Raw genomic sequence first — 21,509 nt, 5'->3', positions numbered from 1 at the left:
TTTTTTTTTTTTTTTTTTTTTTTTTTTTGCCTGCTTTGTGTCTTCATTGCTGCACGTGGGCTTTCTCTGGTTGTGGCAAGTGAGGGCTACTATTCATTGTGGTACACAGGATTCTTATTGTGGTAGCTTCTCTTGTTGCAGAGCACAGGCTCTAGGTGCATGGGCTTTAGTAGTTGCAGCATGCAGGCTCAGTAGTTGCAGCATGCAGGCCCTAGAGCACGTGAGCTTCAGTAGTTGTGGCACATGGGCTCACTAGTTGCAGTGTGAGGGTTCTAGGGCATGTGGGCTTCAGTAGTCGTGACGTGTGGGCTCAACAGTTGTGGCTCGCAGGCTCTAGAGAGCAGGCTCAGTAGTTGTGGTGCACGGACTTAGCTGCTCCACGGCATCTGGGACCTTCCCGAACCAGGGATTAAACCCTTGTAACCTGCACTGGCAGGTGGATTCTTAACCAATGCACCACCAGGGAAGTCCCTCTGTTCATTTCTTTTCAGTCTACTTTCTCTTGCTTGTTCAGATTGAATAATTTCTATTGTTCTGTCTTGAAGTTCACTGATTCTTTCCTCTGTCATATTTATACTGCTGTTACACCCATCCAGTGAGTTTTAAAATTTCAATTATTGTATCAGTTTTCAGTTCTAAAATTTCTATTTGGTTCTTTTTCACATCTTCTCTTTCTTTGTTGAGGCTTTCTAATTTTTCACTTGATTCAAGAATGGTCACAGGGCTTCCCTGGTGGCGCAGTGGTTGAGAGTCCACCTGCTGATGCATGGGACACGGGTTCGTGACCTGGTCCGGGAAGATCCCACAGGCCGCGGAGCGGCTGGGCCCGTGAGCCATGGCCGCGGAGCCTGTGCTCCGCAATGGGAGAGGCCACAACAGCGAGAGGCCCGTGTACCAGAAAAAAAAAAAAGAATGGTCACAAATGCTCACTGAAGCCTTTTTATGAATACTGCTTTAAAGCCCTTGTCAGAATTCCAGCATCTGTGTCATCACAGTGTTAGTGTCTAATTCTCTTTTCTCATTCAAGTTGAAAGTTGCCTGGTTCTTAATATGACAAATGATTTTTAGTCTCATTCTGGAAATTTTGGGTATCATGCTATGAGGCTCTGGATCCTATTTAATCTTTTTTTTCGCAGGCAGTGTCCCTGTTTAGGTGTAGTGTGCAAGTCCAGGTGGGGTGGATGTTCAGCTGCCTGCTGGGCCTCACCAATACTGAGGTGGGGGGTGACTGTGGGGGGAAAAGAGGAAAGCATGCAGGTGTGGCTTCATTACAGCTCAGTGAGGATAGAAGTTCAGCTCTTAAGTGGGTCCTGCTGACAGCAGTTGACACTGCCTGGTTAAGGAAAGTGGAGTGCCAACTAGCACCACCTCACACTGCCTTATTCGGTCTCTTTGCTGCCAGGTAGGTGTGGAAGTTCAGCTCCGTTTGGCACCACTGATATGATCCCTATGACGATGCGGAAAGCCAACTCACCATACCTTGCTGGTGCTGATGGGTCCAAAAGTCTAGCCCTCCACTAGGCCCTGCTAACACCATGAGGGGAAGTTGGTTTTTCCTTTTGTTTGCCTACAGTAAGGTGGGTATTAACAAATTAATTTTCTATTCTGTTAGGCCACCCTTTTTCTAGTCCTTTGACTATACGGAACAGGTTTCTTGGGAATTTGGGGTTGTACCTATTGATGGTTCCATGTTGTACACTTCTCCATCACCAGTCACCCCCTTCCAGATATATGAGAGACAGACAAAAAACAAAAATCAAACAGGAAACTCACAGCTATGTCATTCCTCAAGATCCAAAGCCCCCAGTCAGTATTCTCTCTTCATCTTTCAGAGTTTTTCCTTTTTGTTGTATTCCATCGTGGTTTTTAGTTATAAGAGGGAGGAATAGCAAGGAATGGGGCCAAGCCATCTTGGCTGGAGCCAGAAGTACCATCAGTTTTAATGTATTTCCACTATCATTCAGTTAAAAATATTTTCTAATTTTCATTGTGATTTATTCTGTGACCCCTGGGATATACAGAAGTGTTTTGCTTCAGATCAAATGTGATAATGTCTGGAATTTGCTTCAAAATAATATAGAAGGAGCAGGAGGGTGAGGGTATGGATGAAATATAATTGGCCAAGAGTTTATCATTTTAAAAGCAGGATGGTGAATTCATGAGAGTTCATTATACTTTTCTGCCTTTCTTTGTATATGTTTAAAATTTTGCATAAGAAAAAGTTTTTAAGAATCAGACAAAAGGTACCGATTAATTTTCAAACACTTGGGAATTTACTATTTACTCTTTTGCTATTGATTTCTAATTCAGTTCTCTGTGATTAGAAGATATCTCTATATTACTTCAATACCTTGAAATGTATTAGGACTTGTTCCATGTCCTTGTGTATGCCTTCCATTTTGGTTAATGTTCCATGCGTTCTTGAGGAAAAAAATGTGTGCTCTGCTGTTGTTGGGTACATGTTCTATATGTGTTAGTTCGGTCAAGTTTGTTGTGTTGTTCAAATCTGTTAGACTCATAATTTTTGTCAGTTTGTTCCATAAGTTACTGAGAAAATTGTATTAAAGTCTCCCATAATACTTATAGATTTGTCTATTTGTCCTCTTAGTTTTGTCAGTTTTTGCTTAATGTATTTTGAGGTCATTATTATTAAGTACATACAAATTTTAGATTTTTTATATTCCAGTTGAATTGATTCATTGAGCTCTCTTTATCTCTAGTAATACTCTTTGCCTTAAATTTTACTTTGATATTAGTACAGTTATACTAATTTTCTTTCAGTAGGTATTTGCATGGTATATCTTTTTCTAGCCTTTTACTATTTACTTTTCTATATCCTAATGTTTACATATCTCTCTTATAAGGAGCTTATAGTTGGCTTTTTTAAAAAATCCAGTCTGACAACTTTTGAGTATTTCATTTTAGTTAATTTAACTTAATATAGCTACTGATATGTTTGATTTAAGCTATCATTTTACTATCATCTTCTATTTTTCCACCATCCTTTGATATTTTAGTTCTGTTTTTTAACCTCTTTTGCATTTATCAGTTATATTTTAATGATTCTACCTACTTATAAATGTGATAGCTATATACTTTATTACTATTGTTATTATTTTTAAAAATATTTATTTCATTTATTTGCGGCAGGTGTGCTCCTTAGTTGCGGCAGGTGAGCTCCTTAGTTGTGGCGTGCAAACTCTTAGTTGAGGCATGCATGTGGGATCTATTTCCCTGAGCAGGGAACGAACCCGGGCCCCCTGTGTTGGGAGTGCAGGGTCTTAACCACTGTGCCACCAGGGAAGTATTGATAGCTATATACTTTAAAACTATTGTTTTGGTAGTTATCACAAAGATTTCAACATTATCTTGACTTACCTTAAATTTGTACATTTACCTAAAAGTTCAGATTTCTCCTTAAGATAGATTCCTGGAAGTGGGACACCTGAACACGTGGCATGAATATTTTACCGTCTTTGGGACATGTGCTCAACCTCCTTTCCAGAAAAGGTTGTACCAATTTATATTCCCATCTATAAGTTTTTGTTTTATTTGGCCTATGCCATTACTAATTATTAATCTTTTAAAAATCTGTTTGTTAGGTAAGCGAGGAAAAAATAAGTTATAATTCTTTGACTACTTTTCTTTTTTCTTTTTCAAATTAAAAAAAAAAATTGGCCACACTGTGCAGTATGCGGGATCTTAGTTCCCCAACCAGGGATCGAACCCAGGCGCTGGCAGTGAAAGTGCCAAGTCCTAATCATAACCGCGGGCCTCTCACCGTTGTGGCCTCTCCCGCCGTGGAGCACAGGCTCCGGACGCGCAGGCTCAGCGGCCATGGCTCACGGGCCCAGCCGCTCCGCGGCATGTGGGATCCTCCCGGACCGGGGCACGAACCCGTGTCTCCTGCATCGGCAGGCGGACTCTCAACCACTGCGCCACCAGGGAAGCCCCCCTTGACTACTTTTGAGGTTGACTTTTTATTGTACGTTTATTAATCATATAACCTTTTGCTTCTGTGAATAATTATTCACATCATTGGACATTTTTCAATTGGGATATTAGTGTTTTTCTTATCAGTTTGTAAGAACTTATTTAGATTAGGAATAATTCTTCCTCAGTTGTTGAAAACCGTTTTTCCTTGTTTAACTCTTACTTTGTAATAATCTTCCTTAATAACCTTTAGAAAAGGGGGGAGAGAAGAAAAAACTATCCTGGCTGCAGCTCAAGACACAAGAATAGATAGCCAGTCAAGGATTTTGCCTCTTTTAAAACTATCATGTTTCTGTAAGAACTGATTACACAACATTTTTCCTCCAAGGTTATCAAAGTTAAAAATAAAGAACGAATTTTATGGCTCTTTAAGAGAGCTCTCTCTATTGCTAGTTTGCATAAGCACTCAATGATCATCTTGTTAATTATAAATGTTGATAAGACCATTAAATATAGTTTACTAGTACGACATTCCTTTGCAGGTCTATATAGATGTTTTTCTGATGGACTTTACTCCGCTGGCTTCAAAGCAGTGTTAGACTGGGCAAGAGGGTAAAGTGAATCCATCTAAAAAATATTCACTATTCTTTTTGAGCAGTGAAAAGACTCAGTACCTTGGTCACTGAGAAAGTAAGCTCAGAAGATAGAGAGCCCTAAAGTTCGCTACAAGCAAGAGGAGTAGACTAACAGAGACCCACCTTATCCCACCTTCAAAAGAAAAATTTATTTTCCAATGTTTTCAGTTTTAATTATAAAAGTGGGGAAAAGGTTTCATTTATTTAAATAGCTGAACATAAATCAGAAACCCTTACAAAAGCATGCTTAAAGTACAGCAACATAATTTAAACTTATTTTGAGACTCTCTTCAGAGATAGCAAAGTTATTTGGGTTTGAAAAAGGAAACAAACATTATTGCATAATGTTTTGTAAGCTCATCTACTTACCATCATACTGAAGAAATCCATTTTCATCTGTCTCTATCTCAGACTCTGGCTGGAAAAATAATAAAGTACCCATAAAACCTGTGCAGTGCAGAAATAATGCAATCATAGAATGAAGAGTTGATAAACCTTTATTTTAACAAATGCTTTGGATGGTGAGGATAAATAAAATTAGATTAGCTCACATAAGTGTGCCATCTAGTGGAGAACTAACACTACTGCATTGAGCCTCCCTTCACTACAAAAGCACAATCACTCAGCAAATGCTTTTGGAGGTAATTCAATTAACTTTGCTACTATGACTTCTTTTGGTTAAATAAATTATCTTAGAAGTTTTATAGATACCTTAAAGAAATTATCCTGAGATATGATACTGCAGTTTGGAAGGCGTTTCTGCAAATTCTTAGCCAGTGTTGTCTTCCCACCATTTGTCACACTGAACAACAAAAAAAGAAAACAAAGTAAGAAAATACCAAGAAGGAAGATGCATTAAAAGAACATAAAACATTTTAAATTGATCTTAGGAAAAGGATATTTAAAACAGTATGTAATATCTAAGAAAAAAATATTTCTTTCATAGATAGGACTTTGTTGGCAAAAATCATAGGCTCAAGCAGGTCTGATGCAACAAACGATAAGAAATAAGCTGGAAAGGATGGAGCAGAAAGGTAACTAATATTGGGCAAGTGAACTGCGTAATACTAAGACTTAATTACAGCTATTGCATTGGAAGCAAAAGAATTTTTTGTCTATGCTGAAACATTCACAAGGTTCACATGCCACACAGAGAATATGAGTAGCACACTTTAGTGCAAGTATATAAAACTGCACGTGGTCACTGTGATTTTGTTTCAATGCACAGTGAAGAAAAATGGAGGAGTGGCTTATTACAAGCCCACCTATCATGACTTTTCACCTCCTTTGGAATGCCTCCTTTTCCCCAATCTCTCTCCACTTTGGCGCTGGTTGGGAGGTCCATTGTAGCTTATCACATCCTGTCAGTTACTTGTCCCCTCTGGCTGGACTGTGACATCAAGGAGAATGGCGACCCTGACCAACACCTCTGTGTATGTATCCAGTTTTCCAGTACCCAGAACCACGCATTGTCCGGGGGCGGGGGGGAAGCACTTCTCCACTCAGTCACTCAGAGAGTTTTTTTTTTAAAACCTGGGCCTTATGTACTTCCAAAGAGTCTATGGACAGATTCAGGATCTTTGTGAACTTGAAAGATATTATATCTTTATTTTCAATAAATTCTAACAGAATTTTGGCATTTCCTTTAATTAAAATATAAGTCACAAGCAACAGTATTATTAATAGTACCTGTGGCTTTTTCACCAACAGAAATCACAGACGGGTATTTTCATATCATGTTGCACTTGGGGCAGACATCTTGAAGTATCACTGACACTCTATTACTTGAAATTTACAGCAGCTTTTAGACTCACCACAGGACACAGTTATTTAGTGAGTTAACAAAGAAGCATGTGTATCATAATGCCACAAATTTTCTTTTAAAAATATTTTTATAACTATATTATCATAACTGGTTTCCTCTGTATTTCTGTATTTTATTTTGTGCATTTAAAACCACTACTCGGAGAAAGCAAGACTTCATCATACCACCAAATGTCTACAGCACAAAAAACTTCTGACTGCACATGAATTGTGCTTATTCCGAGGTAAGATGAATTGTGGTATGTTTATAATCTAGAAAGGGGAAAGGAACTAATACTTATTCATCAAAATTGTTTATTGGATATAATTCAATTATTAGCCAAATATCTTACACCTACAAAGTATTAACAGAAGAAACTTGATTCACACTTTTTTTGTTTTTTCTGTTTAACCTTAGATCACACAATTGGGCAGGATATGGGCAATCTCCTTAAAAATGGAAAAGTGGGTGGGTATTACCCTATGCATTGAGAAAATACTGTTATGGGAAATTTTTTCCCCCTTTACTGATAATGTCTGTAATCCATGTTGAATGCCCATAGTTCGATTATTGAATTTTGGTTTAAAATACAGAGTAAACAGGGATAACTTTATTACAGTATGAGCAACCTGGCTAGAAAATGTATCATTTTCTAGACTCACCTCTTTAGTTAAGATCATGCAATTGAACCAACAGTAATTAGATCCCTTCTCACTGACTTAGTTAGAGCCAATGAGAAATAAGCACCCCATTTTTGTAGACCTGGTAGAGATGGACCAGCTAGAAGGCAGTCCAGGTCAGAAAGATGAGGGAGGGGGAAAAGTAAAAGCTGTATTCTCATAAAACTTGCTCAAGGTAACAACTAGCAAGTAATGGAGATGAGATACAAAGTCCAACTCTAACACCCATGGAGTTTACATTTTTTAACATTAAGGAAGGAGCTTTGTGAGAATGATGAAAGTTGTAAAATCTTTCCCCAGAAAAATGAACATCTTCACACATGCATTAAGTTTTCAGGAGGTTCATGGATGCCACTTGAATCCTCTAGAACCTTTACTATTCCTTGCAGTCTCAATTGAATATTTAGTTCATAGGGCAGCAAGTGGTAAGTACATGAGAGAGAGACAGCACAGTGAGTTTGGAGGAAGGAAGGCAGGAACTGCAGCTGAGTCTGGCAGGGGCTTTGCAGAAGCAGCAGCACTAAAATGAAATCCTGGCACTCGCTGAGGAAGAGACAGTGAAGAGAGGCTTTCTTAGGAAGTTATGCATAGAACCAAATGCACGTGGCACGAAAGCATGACACAGGTTTCTAGACAGAGGGCATTATACTGGAATATTGAGATGAGGAGAATTTATTCACACACGTGCAGAACAGAAGTCGGATTGGATTCTGTAGTGGACCTGGTAGTGGCCTCCCCAGGTTCCACCCCAGTTTCCAAGGTCTGGTTGGGATTGACCCCGCTCTCAACTCCAGAGCAAGGGCCCCAATGGCCTAAACCAATCAAGGCAATCCCCTCGCTTTTGCCACAGTAACTGTGGCTATGTGACCCAGGTGGTCCTGTCAAAGACCCTTGACCTAAGGGAAGCAAAGCACTTTTTTCCCCCTAGTGACAGGCTAAGGAGAAGCATGAGGTCCCAGGAGCTGCTAGTAGTCCCTTGCGACCAAAAAATGCAGCCAACTTTAGGATGAATCCAAAAGGAGGAAGACACAGAGAAGAGGCAGAGAGAAACGGAGTCTTTGGTGACACCACTAAGCTCCTGTATCAAATCTTTCCTGTACCCTGCCTATCTGCCCACCCCAAAGCTAATCCATTTTATTATTTTTGGATGGTCCTCATATATCAGGAAATTTAGACTGCATTTTAAATAACTGGGAACTACCGAATATTGTTCAACAGGTGAGAGAAAATTTAAAAATTCTGTATGAAGATGAAACTGGCAGAGGTATGCAGGGAAGATTAAGAGGAGGAGACTGGAATTAGGGAATGAGGGCTTGAATTAGGATGGTGGCAGTGAGTGTGGAAAGGAAAGGAGGGATGAGAAGCAACGCAGAGAAAAACTGAACTTGGTTCTGATTAGATGGGAGCAAGTCAAGGCAGAGTTCTGGCATTTAATTCATTCAATGTTACTTCTAATTGATTAATTAGAAGTAATTAATCTAATTGATTAGATTAATTGTAGTTATGTAATGCAATAATACATTGATCTCCCCCAAATTATAAACCTTTAATTTCAATAGTCTTAAATATTTTATTAACGAGACTACAAATAATGTGAAAGGACTCAGAAGAAAGACGAACATAATACACTAGCAAAACAAAAAAACAAATAATGTCCTTTTAAGTTGCTGTTGTCTTATTTGATTGCCCACTTCTTGGTACCATGGGTAGGGTGACCATAAAATTTAGGACACTTCTGAGACCGAGAGGGGTGAATGATTAATAATCATGCCAGGGAAATAAGGACTACCTCAAGATGAAAAGTATGGGGAAAAGGGGTAGAGGTGAGGTGATTCCTTATTCCACATGTCCAAAGCTGGGCATAACTGGCAAGAAATGATAGATTTTCTCCTATGTCACACTGGAGGAGCAGCCATATGGAGAACGATAAATCACCCTGAACCAACGTAGCATCAGATCAGGCCTTGCCTCTGGTGTCAGCTTTAGAAAACAAACAGTAAAGCAGGTAAACTTTGTGTACCGACTCCCCTGTTTCTGTTTATAGGAAACTCTCCCATCTCCTGTTGGCATTTACATAGCAAATGCTCCACTGTTTTAAATTCAAGTGTACTGTTCTCTTTTCTGGGACTCAGGAATCCTTTTCACTGCTTCTCCTTCCCCCACCACATCCACATGGAAACATCCTTTGGACATCCTGAGTATCTCAATCAGCTGTTTGTAGCAAAATTACTCACCCACCGATTCCAATGACAAATGTTTTCATAATTAGCTTTGAAAATCACGTCTTCCTAAAATTAAAAAAAAAAAAAAAAATCGAAAGCACATCACTTAGGTGTCTAAAGAGATAAGAGTCCTAACTCACAAGGGCCAGCTGAGGGGAAAAGATGTCAGTGATCTTTGGGTTACCCCCCTAGGATTACCCACATTCTGTGGGAAAGTTTCACACTATACTGGCTTCTCTCTGCCACAGTCTCCTGCTACGTGCCAACAGCTGGAAGCGCTCAGGGCCTGTAAGCAAGTCAAGTGAACTAAAGGGGCCCCCACGGCCAAGCATACATCCTTGAGGGTCTGTTTTCAAGGGCATGGAAGAGTTGCTGAGCCACAAGGCACACTACAGGGTTTCATGCTCCCCTCAGGCAGGTGGCCTGTCACCTGCATGACTCAGTCACCCAGGGATGACCCATTACCCCCAAGGCAGAGAAGTGGCAGAGATGGCCTCTCTCTCCTTCTGAAATGAGGAGACCGTCACTGCTGGCCAGAGGCAAGAGGAAGTGATTTCCCTTTAAGTATGCTATTTCCTCACCCTAGGGCCAGGGTAGACAAACTTTCAAAAATGAGCCAGTTAGTAAATCTTTGAGGCTTTACGGGCCAAGAGACAAAATCAAGATTATTACGTAGGTACTTATATAATAAGAGAGAAAACATTTCCACAAACTTTCTGATGGAGGTCAAAACATAATAATAATTGAGTACACTTTTTTTTCCCCCGTAATTCACGTCTACAAATGAAAATAGAATTCCTTTTCTATTGGGATAACATTTCCCTTATTGGATATCAGAGTGAGTGTCTCCTATTACAAAAGGGACTGCAGGTGTTCAGGCAGAAGGCCAGGTTTTATTTTTTTAATTTTTTTATTGAAAAAAATTTCTTTTAATATTTATTTATTTATTATTTGGTTGCACCAGGTCTTAGTTGTGGAATGCGGGCTTCTTAGTTGCGGCATGCATGTGAGATCTAGTTCCCTGACCAGGGAATGAACTCAGGCCCACTGCATTGGCAGCGCAGTCTTTTTTTTTTTTTTTAACATCTTTATTGGAATATAATTGCTTTATGATGGTGTGTTAGTTTCTGCTTTATAATAAAGTGAATCAGCTTTACATATACATATATCTCCATATATCCTCCCTCTTCCATCTCCCTCCCACCCTCCCTATCCCACCCCTCTAGGTGGTCACAAAGCACCAAGCTGACCTCCCTGTGCTATGCAGCTGCTTCCCACTACCTATTTTACATTTGGTAGTGTATATATGTCCATGACACTCTCTCACTTCATCCCAGCTTACCCTTCCCCCTCCCCGTGTCCTCAAGTTCATTCTCTACGTCTGCATCTTTATTCCTGTCCTGCCCACAGCTTCTTCAGAACCATTTTTTTTTTTAAGATTCCATTTATATGTGTTAGCATACGGGATTTGTTTTTCTCTCCCTGACTTACTTCTCTCTGTATGACAGAATCTAGGTCAGCCTACTTCACTACAAATAACTTAATTTCGTTTCTTTTTATGGCTGAGTAATATTCCATTGTATATATGTGTCACATCTTCTTTATCCATTCATCTGTCAATGGACACTTAGATTGCTTCCATGTCCTGGCTATTGTAAATAGAGCTGCAATGAACATTGGGGTCCATGTGTCTTTGGGAATTATGGTTTTCTCAGGGTATATGCCCAGTGGTGGGATTGCTGGGTCGTATGGTATAGTTCTATTTTTAGTTTTTAAGGAACCTCCATACTGTGGCTGTGTCAATTTACATTCCCACCAACAGTGCAGGAGGATTCCCTTTTCTCCACACTCTCTCCAGCATTTATTGTTTGTAGATTTTATTTATTTATTTTTTGGCTGTGTTGGGTCTTTGATGCTGCACATGGGCGTTCTCTAGTTGTGACTAAGGGGGCTACTCTTTGTTGTGCTGTGCAGGCTTCTCTTGTTGCAGAGTACAGGCTCTAGGCGCGCGGGCTCAGTAGTTCTGGCACATGGCCTTAGTTGCAGCATATGGGATCTTCCCGGAGGAGGGCTCGAACCCATGTCCCCTGCGTTGGCAGGTGGATTCTAGCAGTTGGATTCTTAACCACTGCGCCACCAGAGAAGCCCCTGTTTGTAGATTTTTTGATGATGGCCATTCTGACTGGTGTGAGGTGATATCTCGTTGTAGTTTTGATTTGCATTTCTATAATGATTAGTGATGCTGAGCATCCTTTCATGTGTTTGTTGGCATTCTGTGTATCTTCTTTGGAGAAATGTCTGTTTAGGTCTTCTGCCCACTTTTGGATTGGGTTGTATGTTTATTTGATAATGAGCTGCATGAGCTGCTTGTAAATGTTGGAGATTAATCCTTTGTCAGTTGCTTCATTTGCAAATATTTTCTCCCATTCTGAGAGTTGTCTTTTCATCTTGTTTAGTTTCCTTTGCTGTGCAAAAGCTTTTAAGTTTCATTACGTCCCATTTGTTTATTTTAGTTTTTATTTCCATTTCTCTAGGAGGTGGGTCAAAAAGGATCTTGCTGTGATTTATATCATAGAGGGCTCTGCCTATGTTTTCCTCTAAGAGTTTTATAGTATCTGGCCTTACATTTAGGTCTTTAATCCATTTTGAGTTTATTTTTGTGTATGGTGTTAGGGAGCATTCTAGCTTCATTTTTTTTTTTACATGTAGCTGTCCAGTTTTCCCAGCACCACTTACTGAAGAGGGTATCTTTTTCCATTGTATATTCTTGCCTCCTTTATCAAAGACAAGGTGACTATATGTGCGTGGGTTTAGCTCTGGGCTTTCTATCCTGTTCCATTGATCTATATTTCTGTTTTTGTGCCAGTACCATACTGTCTTGATTACTGTAGCTCTGTAGTATAGTCCGAGGTCTGGGAGTCTGATTCCTCCAGCTCCATTTTTCTTTCTCAAGATTGCTTTGGCTTTTTGGGGTCTTTTGTGTTTCTATACAAAATGTGAAATTTTTTGTTCTAGTTCTGTGAAAAATGCCAGTGGTAGTTTGATAGGGATTCCACTGAACCAGCAGATTGCTGTGGGTAGTATAGTCATTTTCACAATATTGATTCTTCCAATCCAAGAATATGGTATATCTCCCCATCTGCTTGTATCATCTTTAATTACTTTCATCAGTGTCTTATTGTTTTCTGTATACAGGTCTTTTGTCTCCTTAGATAGGTTTATTCCTAGGTATTTTGTTCTTTTTGTTGCAATGGTAAATGGGAGTGTTTCCTTAATTTCTCTTTCAGATTTTTCATCATTAGTATGTAGGAATACAAGAGATTTCTGCGCAGGGCTTCCCTGGTGGCACAGTGGTTGAGAGTCCACCTGCCGATGCAGGGGACACGGGTTCATGCCCCGGTCCGGGAAGATCCCATATGCCGCGAAGCGGATAGGCCCGTGAGCCATGGCCGCTAGGCCTGTGTGTCCGGAGCTTGTGCTCTGCAACGGTAGAGGCCACATCACTGAGAGGCCTGCATACCACAAAAAAAAAAAAAAAAAAGAGATTGCTGTGCAATAATTTTGTATCCTGCTACTTTACCAGATTCGTTGATTAGCTCTAGTAGTTTTCCGGTAGCATCTTTAGGATTCTCTCTGTATAGTATCATGTCATCTGCAAACAGTGACAGCTTTACTTCTTTTCTGATTCGGATTCCTTTGATTTCTTTTTCTTCTCTGATTGCTGTGGCTAAAACTTCCAAAATTATGTTGAATAATAGTGGTGAGAGTAGGCAACCTTGTCTTGCTCTTGATCTTAGTGGAAATGGTTTCAGTTTTTCACCACTGAGGATGATGTTGGCTGTGGGTTTGTCATATATGGCTTTTAATATGTTGAAGTAAGTTCCCTCTATGCCTACTTTTTAGAGGGTTTTTATCATAAATGGGTGTTGAATTTTGTCAAAAGCTTTTTCTGCACCTATTGAGATGATCATATGGTTTTTATTCTTCAGTTTGTTAATATGGTTTATCACATTGACTGATTTGCATATACTGAAGAATCCTTGCATTCCTGGGATAGACCCCACTTGATCATGGTGTATGATCCTTTTCATGTGCTGTTGGATTCTGTTTGCTAGTATTTTGTTGAGGATTTTGGGATCTATGTTCATCAGTGATATTGGCCTGTAGTTTTCTTTCTTTGTGACATCTTTGTCTGGTGTTGGTATCAGGGTGATGGTGGCCTCGTAGAATGAGTTTGGCAGTGATCCTCCTTCTGGGATATTTTGGAAGAGTTTGAGAAGGATAGGTGTTGGCTCTTCTCTAAATGTTTGATAGAATCTGCCTTGAACCAGCTTTTAGTTTTATTGATCTTTGCTCTTGTTTCCTTCATTTCTTTTTCATTTATTTCTGATCTGATCTTTATGATTCCTTTCCTTCTGCTAATTTTGGGGTTTTTTGTTCTTCTTTCTCTAACTGCTTTAGGTGTAAGGTTATGTTGTTTATTTGAGATGTTCCTTGCTTGTTGAGGTAGGGTTGTATTGCTCTTGCTCCTATGTTGGGTGCATAAATATTTACAATTGTTATACCTTCTTCCTGGGTTGATCCCTTGACCATTATGTAGTCTCCTTCTTTGTCACTTGCAATAGTCTTTATTTTAAAGTCTGTTTTGTCTGATATGAGAATTGCTACTCCAGCTTTCTTTTGATTTCCATTTGCATGGAATATCTTTTTCCATCCCCTCAGTTTCAGTCTGTATGTGTCCCTAGGTCTGAAGTGGGTCTCTTGTAGACAGCATATATGCAGGTCTTGTTTTTGTATCCATTCAGCCAGTCTATGTCTTTTGGTTGGAGCATTTAATCCATTTACATTTAAGGTAGTTATTGATATGTATGTTCCTATTACCATTTTCTTAATTGTTTTGGGTTTGTTATTGTAGGTCTTTTCCTTCTCTTGTGTTTCGTACCTTAAGAAGTTCCTTTAGCATTTGTTGTAAAGCTGGCTTGGTGGTGCTGAATTCTCTTAGCTTATGCTTGTCTGTAAAGGTTTTAATTTCTCCGTCAAATCTGAATGAGATCATTGCTGGGTAGAGTAATCTTCGTTGTAGTTTCTTCCCTTTCGTCACTTTAAATATGTCTGTCACTCCCTTCTGGCCTGCAGAGTTTCTGCTGAAAGATCAGCTGTTAATCTTAAGGGGATTCCCTTGTATGTTATTTGTTTTTCCCTTGCTGCTTTTAATATTTTTGCTTTGTATTTAATTTTTGATAATTTGATTAATATGTGTCTTGGCATGTTTCTCCTTGGATTTATCCTGTATGGGACTCTCTGTGCTTCCTGGACCTGATTGACTGCTTCTTTTCCCATATTAGGGAAGTTTTCAACTATAATCTCTTCAAATATTTTCTCAGTCCCTTTCTTTTTCTCTTCCTCTTCTGGGACCCCTATAATTTGAATGTTGGTGCATTTAATGTTGTCCCAGAGGTCTTTGAGACTGTCCTCAATTCTTTTCATTCTTTTTTCTTTATTCTGCTCTGTGGTAGTTATTTCCACTGTTTTATCTTCCAGGTCGCTTATCTGTTCTTCTGCCCCAGTTATTCTGCTATTGATTCCTTCTAGAGAATTTTAAATTTCATTTATTGTTTTGTTCATCATTGTTTGCTCTGTAGTTCTTCTAGGTCCCTGTTAAACGTTTCTTGTATTTTCTCCATTCTATTTCCAAGATTATAGATCATCTTTACTATCATTACTCTGAATTCTTTTTCAGGTAGACTGCCTATTTCCTGTTCATTTGTTTTGTCCTGTGGGTTTTTACCCTGCTCCTTCATCTGCTGTGTGTTTCTCTGTCTTCTCATTTTGCGTAACTTACTGTGTTTGGGGTCTCTTTTTTGCAAGCTGCAGGTTCATAGTTCCTGTTGTTTTTGGTGTCTGCCCCCAGTGGCTAAAGTTGGTTCAGTGGGTTGTGTAGGCTTCCTGGTGGAGGGGACTAGTGCCTGTGTTCTGGTGGATGAGGCTAGATCTTGTCTTTCTGGTGGGCAGTACTGCATCTGGTGGTGTGTTTTAGGGTGTCTGTGACTTTATTATGATTTTAGGCAGCCCCTCTTCTAATGGGTGGGGTTGTGTTCCTGTCTTGCTCGTTGTTTGGCTTAGGGTGTCCAGCACTCTAGCTTGCTGGTCGTTGAGTGGGGCTGGGTCTTAGCATTGAGATGGAGATGTCTAGGAGAGCTTTCGGTGTTTGATATTATGTGGAGCTGAGAGGTGTCTGGTGGACCAGTGTCCTGAACTTGGCTCTCCTACCTCAGAGGCAGAGGCCTGACACCCAGCTGGAGCACCACAACCCTGTCAGTCACACGCTCAGAAGAAAAGGGAGAAAAAAAGATAGAAAGAAAAATATAAATAAAATAAAGTTATTAAAATAAAAAAATAATTATTAAAAATAAAAAAATTAAAAAGTAATTAAAGAAAGAAAGAAAGAAGAGAGCAACCAAACCAAACAACAAATCGACCAATGATAACAAGTGCTAAAAAGTATACTCAAACAAACAAACAAAAAACGGACAGACAGAACCCTAGGACAAATGGTAAAAGCAAAGCTATACAGACAAAATCACACAAAGAAGCATACATATACACACTCACAAAAAGGGAAAAAGGAAAAAAATATATATCTATATATATTTTAAAAAAGGAGGAAGAGAGCAACCAAATCAATAAACAAATCTACCAATGATAATAAACTCTAAATACTAAACTAAGATAAACATAAAACCAGAAACAAATTAGATGCAGAAAGGAAACCCCAAGTCTACCATTGCTCCCAAAGTCTACCGCCTCAATTTTGGGATGATTCGTTGGCTATTCAGGTATTCCACAGATGCAGGGTACATCAAGTTAATGTGGAGATTTAATCCACTGCTCCTGAGGCTGCTGGGAGAAATTTCCCTTTCTCTTCTTTGTTTGCACAGCTCCTGGGGTCCAGCTTTGGATTTGGCCCTGCCTCTGCATGTAGGTCACCTGAGAGTGCCTGTTCTTGGCTCAGACAGGATGGGGTTAAAGTAGCAGCTGATTAGGGGGCTCTGGCTCACTCAGGCCGGGGAGTGGGAGGAGTACAGATGCGGGGCGAGCCTGCCGCGGCAGAGGCCAGTGTGACGTTGCAACAGCCTGAGGCGCACCATGTGTTCTCCCGGGGAAGTTGTCCCTGGATCACAGGATCCTGGCGGTGGTAGGCTGCACAGGCTCCCGGGAGGGGAGGTGTGGATAGTGACCTGTGCTTGCACACAGGCTTCTTGGTGGCGGCAGCAGCAGCCTTAGCGTCTCATACCCGTCTCTGGGGTCCGCGCTGATGCTCATAGCCGTGGCTCACACCCGTCTCTGGAGCTTGTTTAGGCGGTGCTCTGAATTCCCTCTCCTTGCGCACCCTGAAACAGTCATCTCTTGCCTCTTCAGCAGCTGCAGACGTTTTCCCGGACTCCCTCCCGGCTAGCTGTGGTGCATTAGCTCCCTTCAGGCTGTGTTCACGCAGCCAATCCCAGTCCTCTCCCTGGGGTCTGACCTCCGAAGCCTGAGCCTCAGCTCCCAGCCCCAACCTGCCCTGGCGGGGGAGGAGACAAGCCTCTCAGGCTGGTGAGTGCCAGTCGGCACCGATCCTCTGTGCGGGAGTCTCTCCGCTTTGCCCTCTGCACCCCTGCTGCTGCGCTCTCCTCCATGGCTCCAAAGCTTCCCCCCACCCCACCCCCCCCATCTCCACCAGTGAAGGGGCTTCCTAGTGTGTGGAAACCTTTCCTCCTTCACAGCTCCCTTGCACTCGTGCAGGTCCCGTCTCTATTCTTTTGTCTCTGTTTTTTCTTTTGCCCTACCCAGGTATGTGGGAAGTTTCTTGCCTTTTGGGAAGTCTGAGGTCTTCTGCCAGCATTCAGTAGGTGATCTATAGGAGCTGTTCCACATGTAGATGTATTTTTGATGTAACTGCGGGGAGCATGGTGGTCTCCATGTCTCAATCCTCCGCCATCTTGAAGGTCTCCGGGTACGGAGTCTTAATCACTGTGCCACCAGGGAAGTCCCTAGGGGGCCAGGTTTTAGCTGCAGCCCATTGCTTATTGACCCCTGGTATGAGGGGTGGAGGACAACTTCATGCATGGCCCCCTAAGGCTCACCAAAGCAGTCCTGTGGATATTCCAAGGACCACTGTAATCTCTTTAAGTGAAAAGATGAAGCTCAGCTGCAGGGAACCTTAGCATAGTGGTTCTAGAAGGTTGCCTCTGACTGATGCTGCTCTTTATTCCTGACTCCTCTGGTGGGATGACCAGGAACCTAAGCTGTGCCACCTGGGGTGTGTGGTGGCTGAGCTGGAGGCTCTCAGCTACCCTCCCAGTTCCTATCCTGTGTCCCCTGTGGGGAGGTAGTAGGGAAGAGCGTGGTGGAGAGAGGGCTGTTGTTCCTTGGCCTGTCCTCAGTTTTTTCAGAACACAGTTGGCCCTCCATGTCTGAGGGTTCCACATTCGCAGATCCAACCAACAGTGGTTTGAAAGTGTTTAGGGGAAAAAATTTAAGGAAGTTCCAAGAAGCCAAACTTGAATTTGCTGCACCAGCAACTATTTACATAGTATTTTCATTGTATTTACAACTATTTCGATAGCATTTACATTGTGTTAGGGATTACCTGTAATCTAGAAATGATTCAAAGTATGTGGGAGGACATGCATAGGTTATATGCAAATACTTTGCCATTTTATATAAAGAACTTGGGTACCTGCAGATTCTGGTATTCCTGGGTTGGGGGGTGTTGTCCAGTCACCACCCCCCCCCCCACTAAGGAACAGCTGTATTCCAAATTGAGTGCAATTTAGTAAGGTTTGGTTCCACTTTCATTTACTAGATTACATGAGACAAGAATGTGATTGTGACAGAAATAAAATAACATATCAAGTTGGACATCTGAGTTTCACCAGGAGCTGCATTGTTGAATATTTATCTCCATCCACATTGCCACAGTATATCAAGGGAACAATTACATATAATGAGTATTGTAAAATAAATTTTTACATTGTAATTTTTCTGCTTTTGAGTTATGTTTTACCTTATTATTACCTTTAATATGTCAGTGTAAGGCTGCCAACTATCCTTTTTTGGGAAAGGAAAGGTTGCCCTTTTACAAGCAAGATGGTAGCTTGCTTACATTTTTTGGTGCTAAATGTCCTTTCTCCTATGAAATTATGCTGGCTAGGTAGTAGTAGATTGATGTCCTCACTTGGCAAAATAAGAAAAAAAATTCATGAAAGTTTGTTATTCCTTGCTTCCACGTCACCTATTTTTGGATAATTCATCAGAGCATAAATTCTCAAGCCTGGAGAAATACAGCCTTAGGTATCACACAGTCTACCCCTTCATTTTGCAGAAGTTGAAACTGGCCCAGACAATGGAGTGACTTGTTCAAGATCACACAGACAGTAAATGGAAAACTAGAGAGAGTTCCCTGGTGGTCCAGTGGTTAGGACCTAGCGCTTTCACTGCTGGGGCCAGGGTTCGATCTCTGGCCAGCGAACTAAGATCCTACAAGCTGTGAGGTGTGGCCAAAAAACAAAACTAGAAACAAAGCTAAACCAAGTGAGTTAACTTCTTTCCATCTTTCTAAGCTGCTAAAAAGCACTTTATTACCAAGAGCAAAGGAAGGATGTTGCACAGGTGCTGGCTTAATTGTGAGGCTCTCATGTATAATAGATGTTATTTTTATTGATGTATTATTGATGGGGTATTTTCTGTATCCACTGAATGGCAAGGACTACTAGTCTCCTGTGCTTCTTGCCACATCTATGCGTACACATGAGGAAGTTGTACTGATTACATAGCATGTAAATAACAAGGAAGTGTGGCTGAAGCGCTTGAAATAGGCTTGAGGCGGTTATTTGGGTGGAAAATCCAACAATTCAGAAACTAACAGTAAGGGAGTCAAGAATCTTCTTATGAAATCTCCTGGGCTCGGGAGAGAACTCCCACAGTCAAATGCCAGTTTTTACCAAAATAGGAACCCTCACTTCTATATTAGTTAGCAGTTTTAGCCTTTCCAAGACAGTGTTTGGGTAAATATTGGGCACAGTCCATTAGCAATGAACAGGTGACACTGTGGTGGGAGGTTAGGGAATTGAGAGAAGCAGAAGCAAGACCTATGGCTGGGCTGAGTGGCTGGGGTGTGGGATGGGTATAGCAATCCCAGAAGCCATGTATTTCAAAACCAGTGTTGGATGCACAGGGCAGCTTCAGGTGAACTCCAAGTTCAGCCCTGGCACTGTCCATCGCCACACCATGTTCTATTATTTCACTGCCTGTTGTCCCGTTTAAGAACTATTTTAAAATCACATTTAAAAAGCTTGCACTCGAGAGGTGCCAGGCTCCAAAAATACATAGAAGTAGACTTCAATGAATGAAACACAATCTCCATCCCCTACAAACTGTAAATCACTAGATGTCTCCGGAGAGACAACCATTTGGACTTTCTAACCTCATCAATCCAGGGCAGCCAATTACTAGGAGTACATACCACTGCCACTCTTGTGGGATATTTATGTACAGTTGACCCGTGAACAACTCAGGGGTTGGATATGTCAACTTCCTCACAATCAAAAATCCACGTATAACTTTACTCAGCCCCCTGTATCCACCATTCTGCATTCTCAGATTAAAACAACCTTGGATTGTGTAGTACTGCAGTATGAATTTAGTGAAAGAAATCCGAGTATAAATAAACACATGCAGTTAAAACTTGTGTTGTTTAAGGGTCAACTGTACTTTATTCTCCCAGTAAGTGCGAGGCTTTCCTCAACAGCAGAGTGAATTTGCTTAGGAGGAGGAGAACAGATGAAGATGGCAAACAGCAAATCCAAAATGAGTACTTTTAATTTTTTTATACTTTTTTTAACCCTAAGTAAAATATGTTGTTGAGTCCTTTTTTCATAACTGGTATGTGTTTACTATATTTAAATTATTTCACTACTAAATACGGTACATTTTGGATTCTAAAAGAGTGAAATGTTTCAGGACTTCTCACTCATTTATTTAGTTCAATATTTTGATTATCTTCTATGTGACAGGGTAGTCTTTTTCTACTATTTTTTAAACTTTGCTCCTTTTTGGTAAATGCCAAGGCTGGCGTGTTTGAATACACAACCCTTGCCCAGTTCTCTTGGAATCACTCTGTCACTAACCCCTAGTAGAAATTTCAGAGCTTCATTTTACATAGACTCTCACGTAAAGTTTTTCTTTTCAATTTTTCTTCCCCCAAACATACAAGCGATTTATCATATTGCCTGTGCTATTTTGAATTTACACACGGTGCATTTATTGTCTGCTCCAGCCCTTACCTCTCAGTGGAAATTCAGTTGGCTAGGTCTGGGGTCGGCAAACTTGCTCTGCAAAGTGCTAGATGGTAAATGATTTTGGCTTTGCGGGCAGCTGCTCAACTCTGCTGTTAGGAAGTGAAAGTGGCCGCAGACAATACATAAGCAAATGACAGTGGCTCTGTTCTAATAAAACTTTATGGACACTGAAATTTGAATTTCATATAATTTTCACGTGCCACAAAATCTGCTTCTTTTGATTTCTTTTAAGCCATTAAAATAAACTTGAAAAACATTCTTAGGCTGTACAATAACAGGCAGCAGGAGGGCCGCAGTTAGTCAACCTCAACGCTAGAGGAGTCAAGCTGTCTCCTCTGGCAGGGATCAACACCTGACCCTGACCTCAGTGACTTCTCCCAACCACCTATCCGGTCTCTAGAAGGCAGACTCCCGTTTTCAGGATTATAAGGGGGCGTGAGGGCACTACACCATCACTAGTGCACGTCCTCCTTGGCAGGCCACTTATCAGCCCATTTAGGGTGGTAGGAGTCCCAAAAGGGCTTGCAAGACACAACGGGGCTCGGGCTCCAGCGCAGTAACACTCTGGAAACACCTCCAGGCCCCACGGAGTCTGCGCGGCGGGGCGTCAGGCAGGTACTCACCGGGCGCCAGTTCGAGTGGTCCCAAGCAAAGCGGTACAGGCGATTGCCAAGCGCGCCTGTCACTACCCCGCCGCAACCCCCGAAGCTCGTTAACCGAGAGGCCCACGGCCCCTTCTCCCGTGCCCCTCCCGGGTGAGAGGCGGCGCAGGGCAGAGGCGGCCAACTTAGGGCTCTGCCCAACCCTGAGCGGACGCAGCGCCCGGCTCCGGCCGGCGTTGGATGGGGCGGGACTCCGGCGAGCGTGGTTGCGCGCGCGCGCTCCTGCCCAGT

General features: G+C 41.4%; 1 protein-coding gene across 1 annotated transcript in view; it reads right to left on the bottom strand.

Annotated features, from left to right (window-relative positions):
• NMRK1 (nicotinamide riboside kinase 1) overlaps positions 1-21,459 on the bottom strand; it is a 31,382-nt gene extending 9,923 nt beyond the window's left edge. Inside the window, exons 1-4 of the mRNA XM_024738940.1 lie at positions 21,240-21,459; positions 9,287-9,340; positions 5,280-5,370; positions 4,938-4,986 (exon numbers count right to left, since the gene is read on the bottom strand). Coding sequence (XP_024594708.1) covers positions 4,938-4,986; positions 5,280-5,370; positions 9,287-9,315 — 169 coding nt within the window. The 5' untranslated portion in view covers positions 9,316-9,340; positions 21,240-21,459. The remainder of the gene's footprint in view (positions 1-4,937; positions 4,987-5,279; positions 5,371-9,286; positions 9,341-21,239) is intronic.
• Between the last annotated feature and the right edge of the window lie 50 nt (positions 21,460-21,509).

Source organism: Neophocaena asiaeorientalis, unplaced genomic scaffold (assembly GCF_003031525.2).
Source record: "Neophocaena asiaeorientalis asiaeorientalis breed wild unplaced genomic scaffold, Neophocaena_asiaeorientalis_V1.1 scaffold249, whole genome shotgun sequence".
Lineage (NCBI taxonomy): Eukaryota > Metazoa > Chordata > Mammalia > Artiodactyla > Phocoenidae > Neophocaena > Neophocaena asiaeorientalis.
This window is presented reverse-complemented; position numbering and strand designations above follow the sequence as displayed.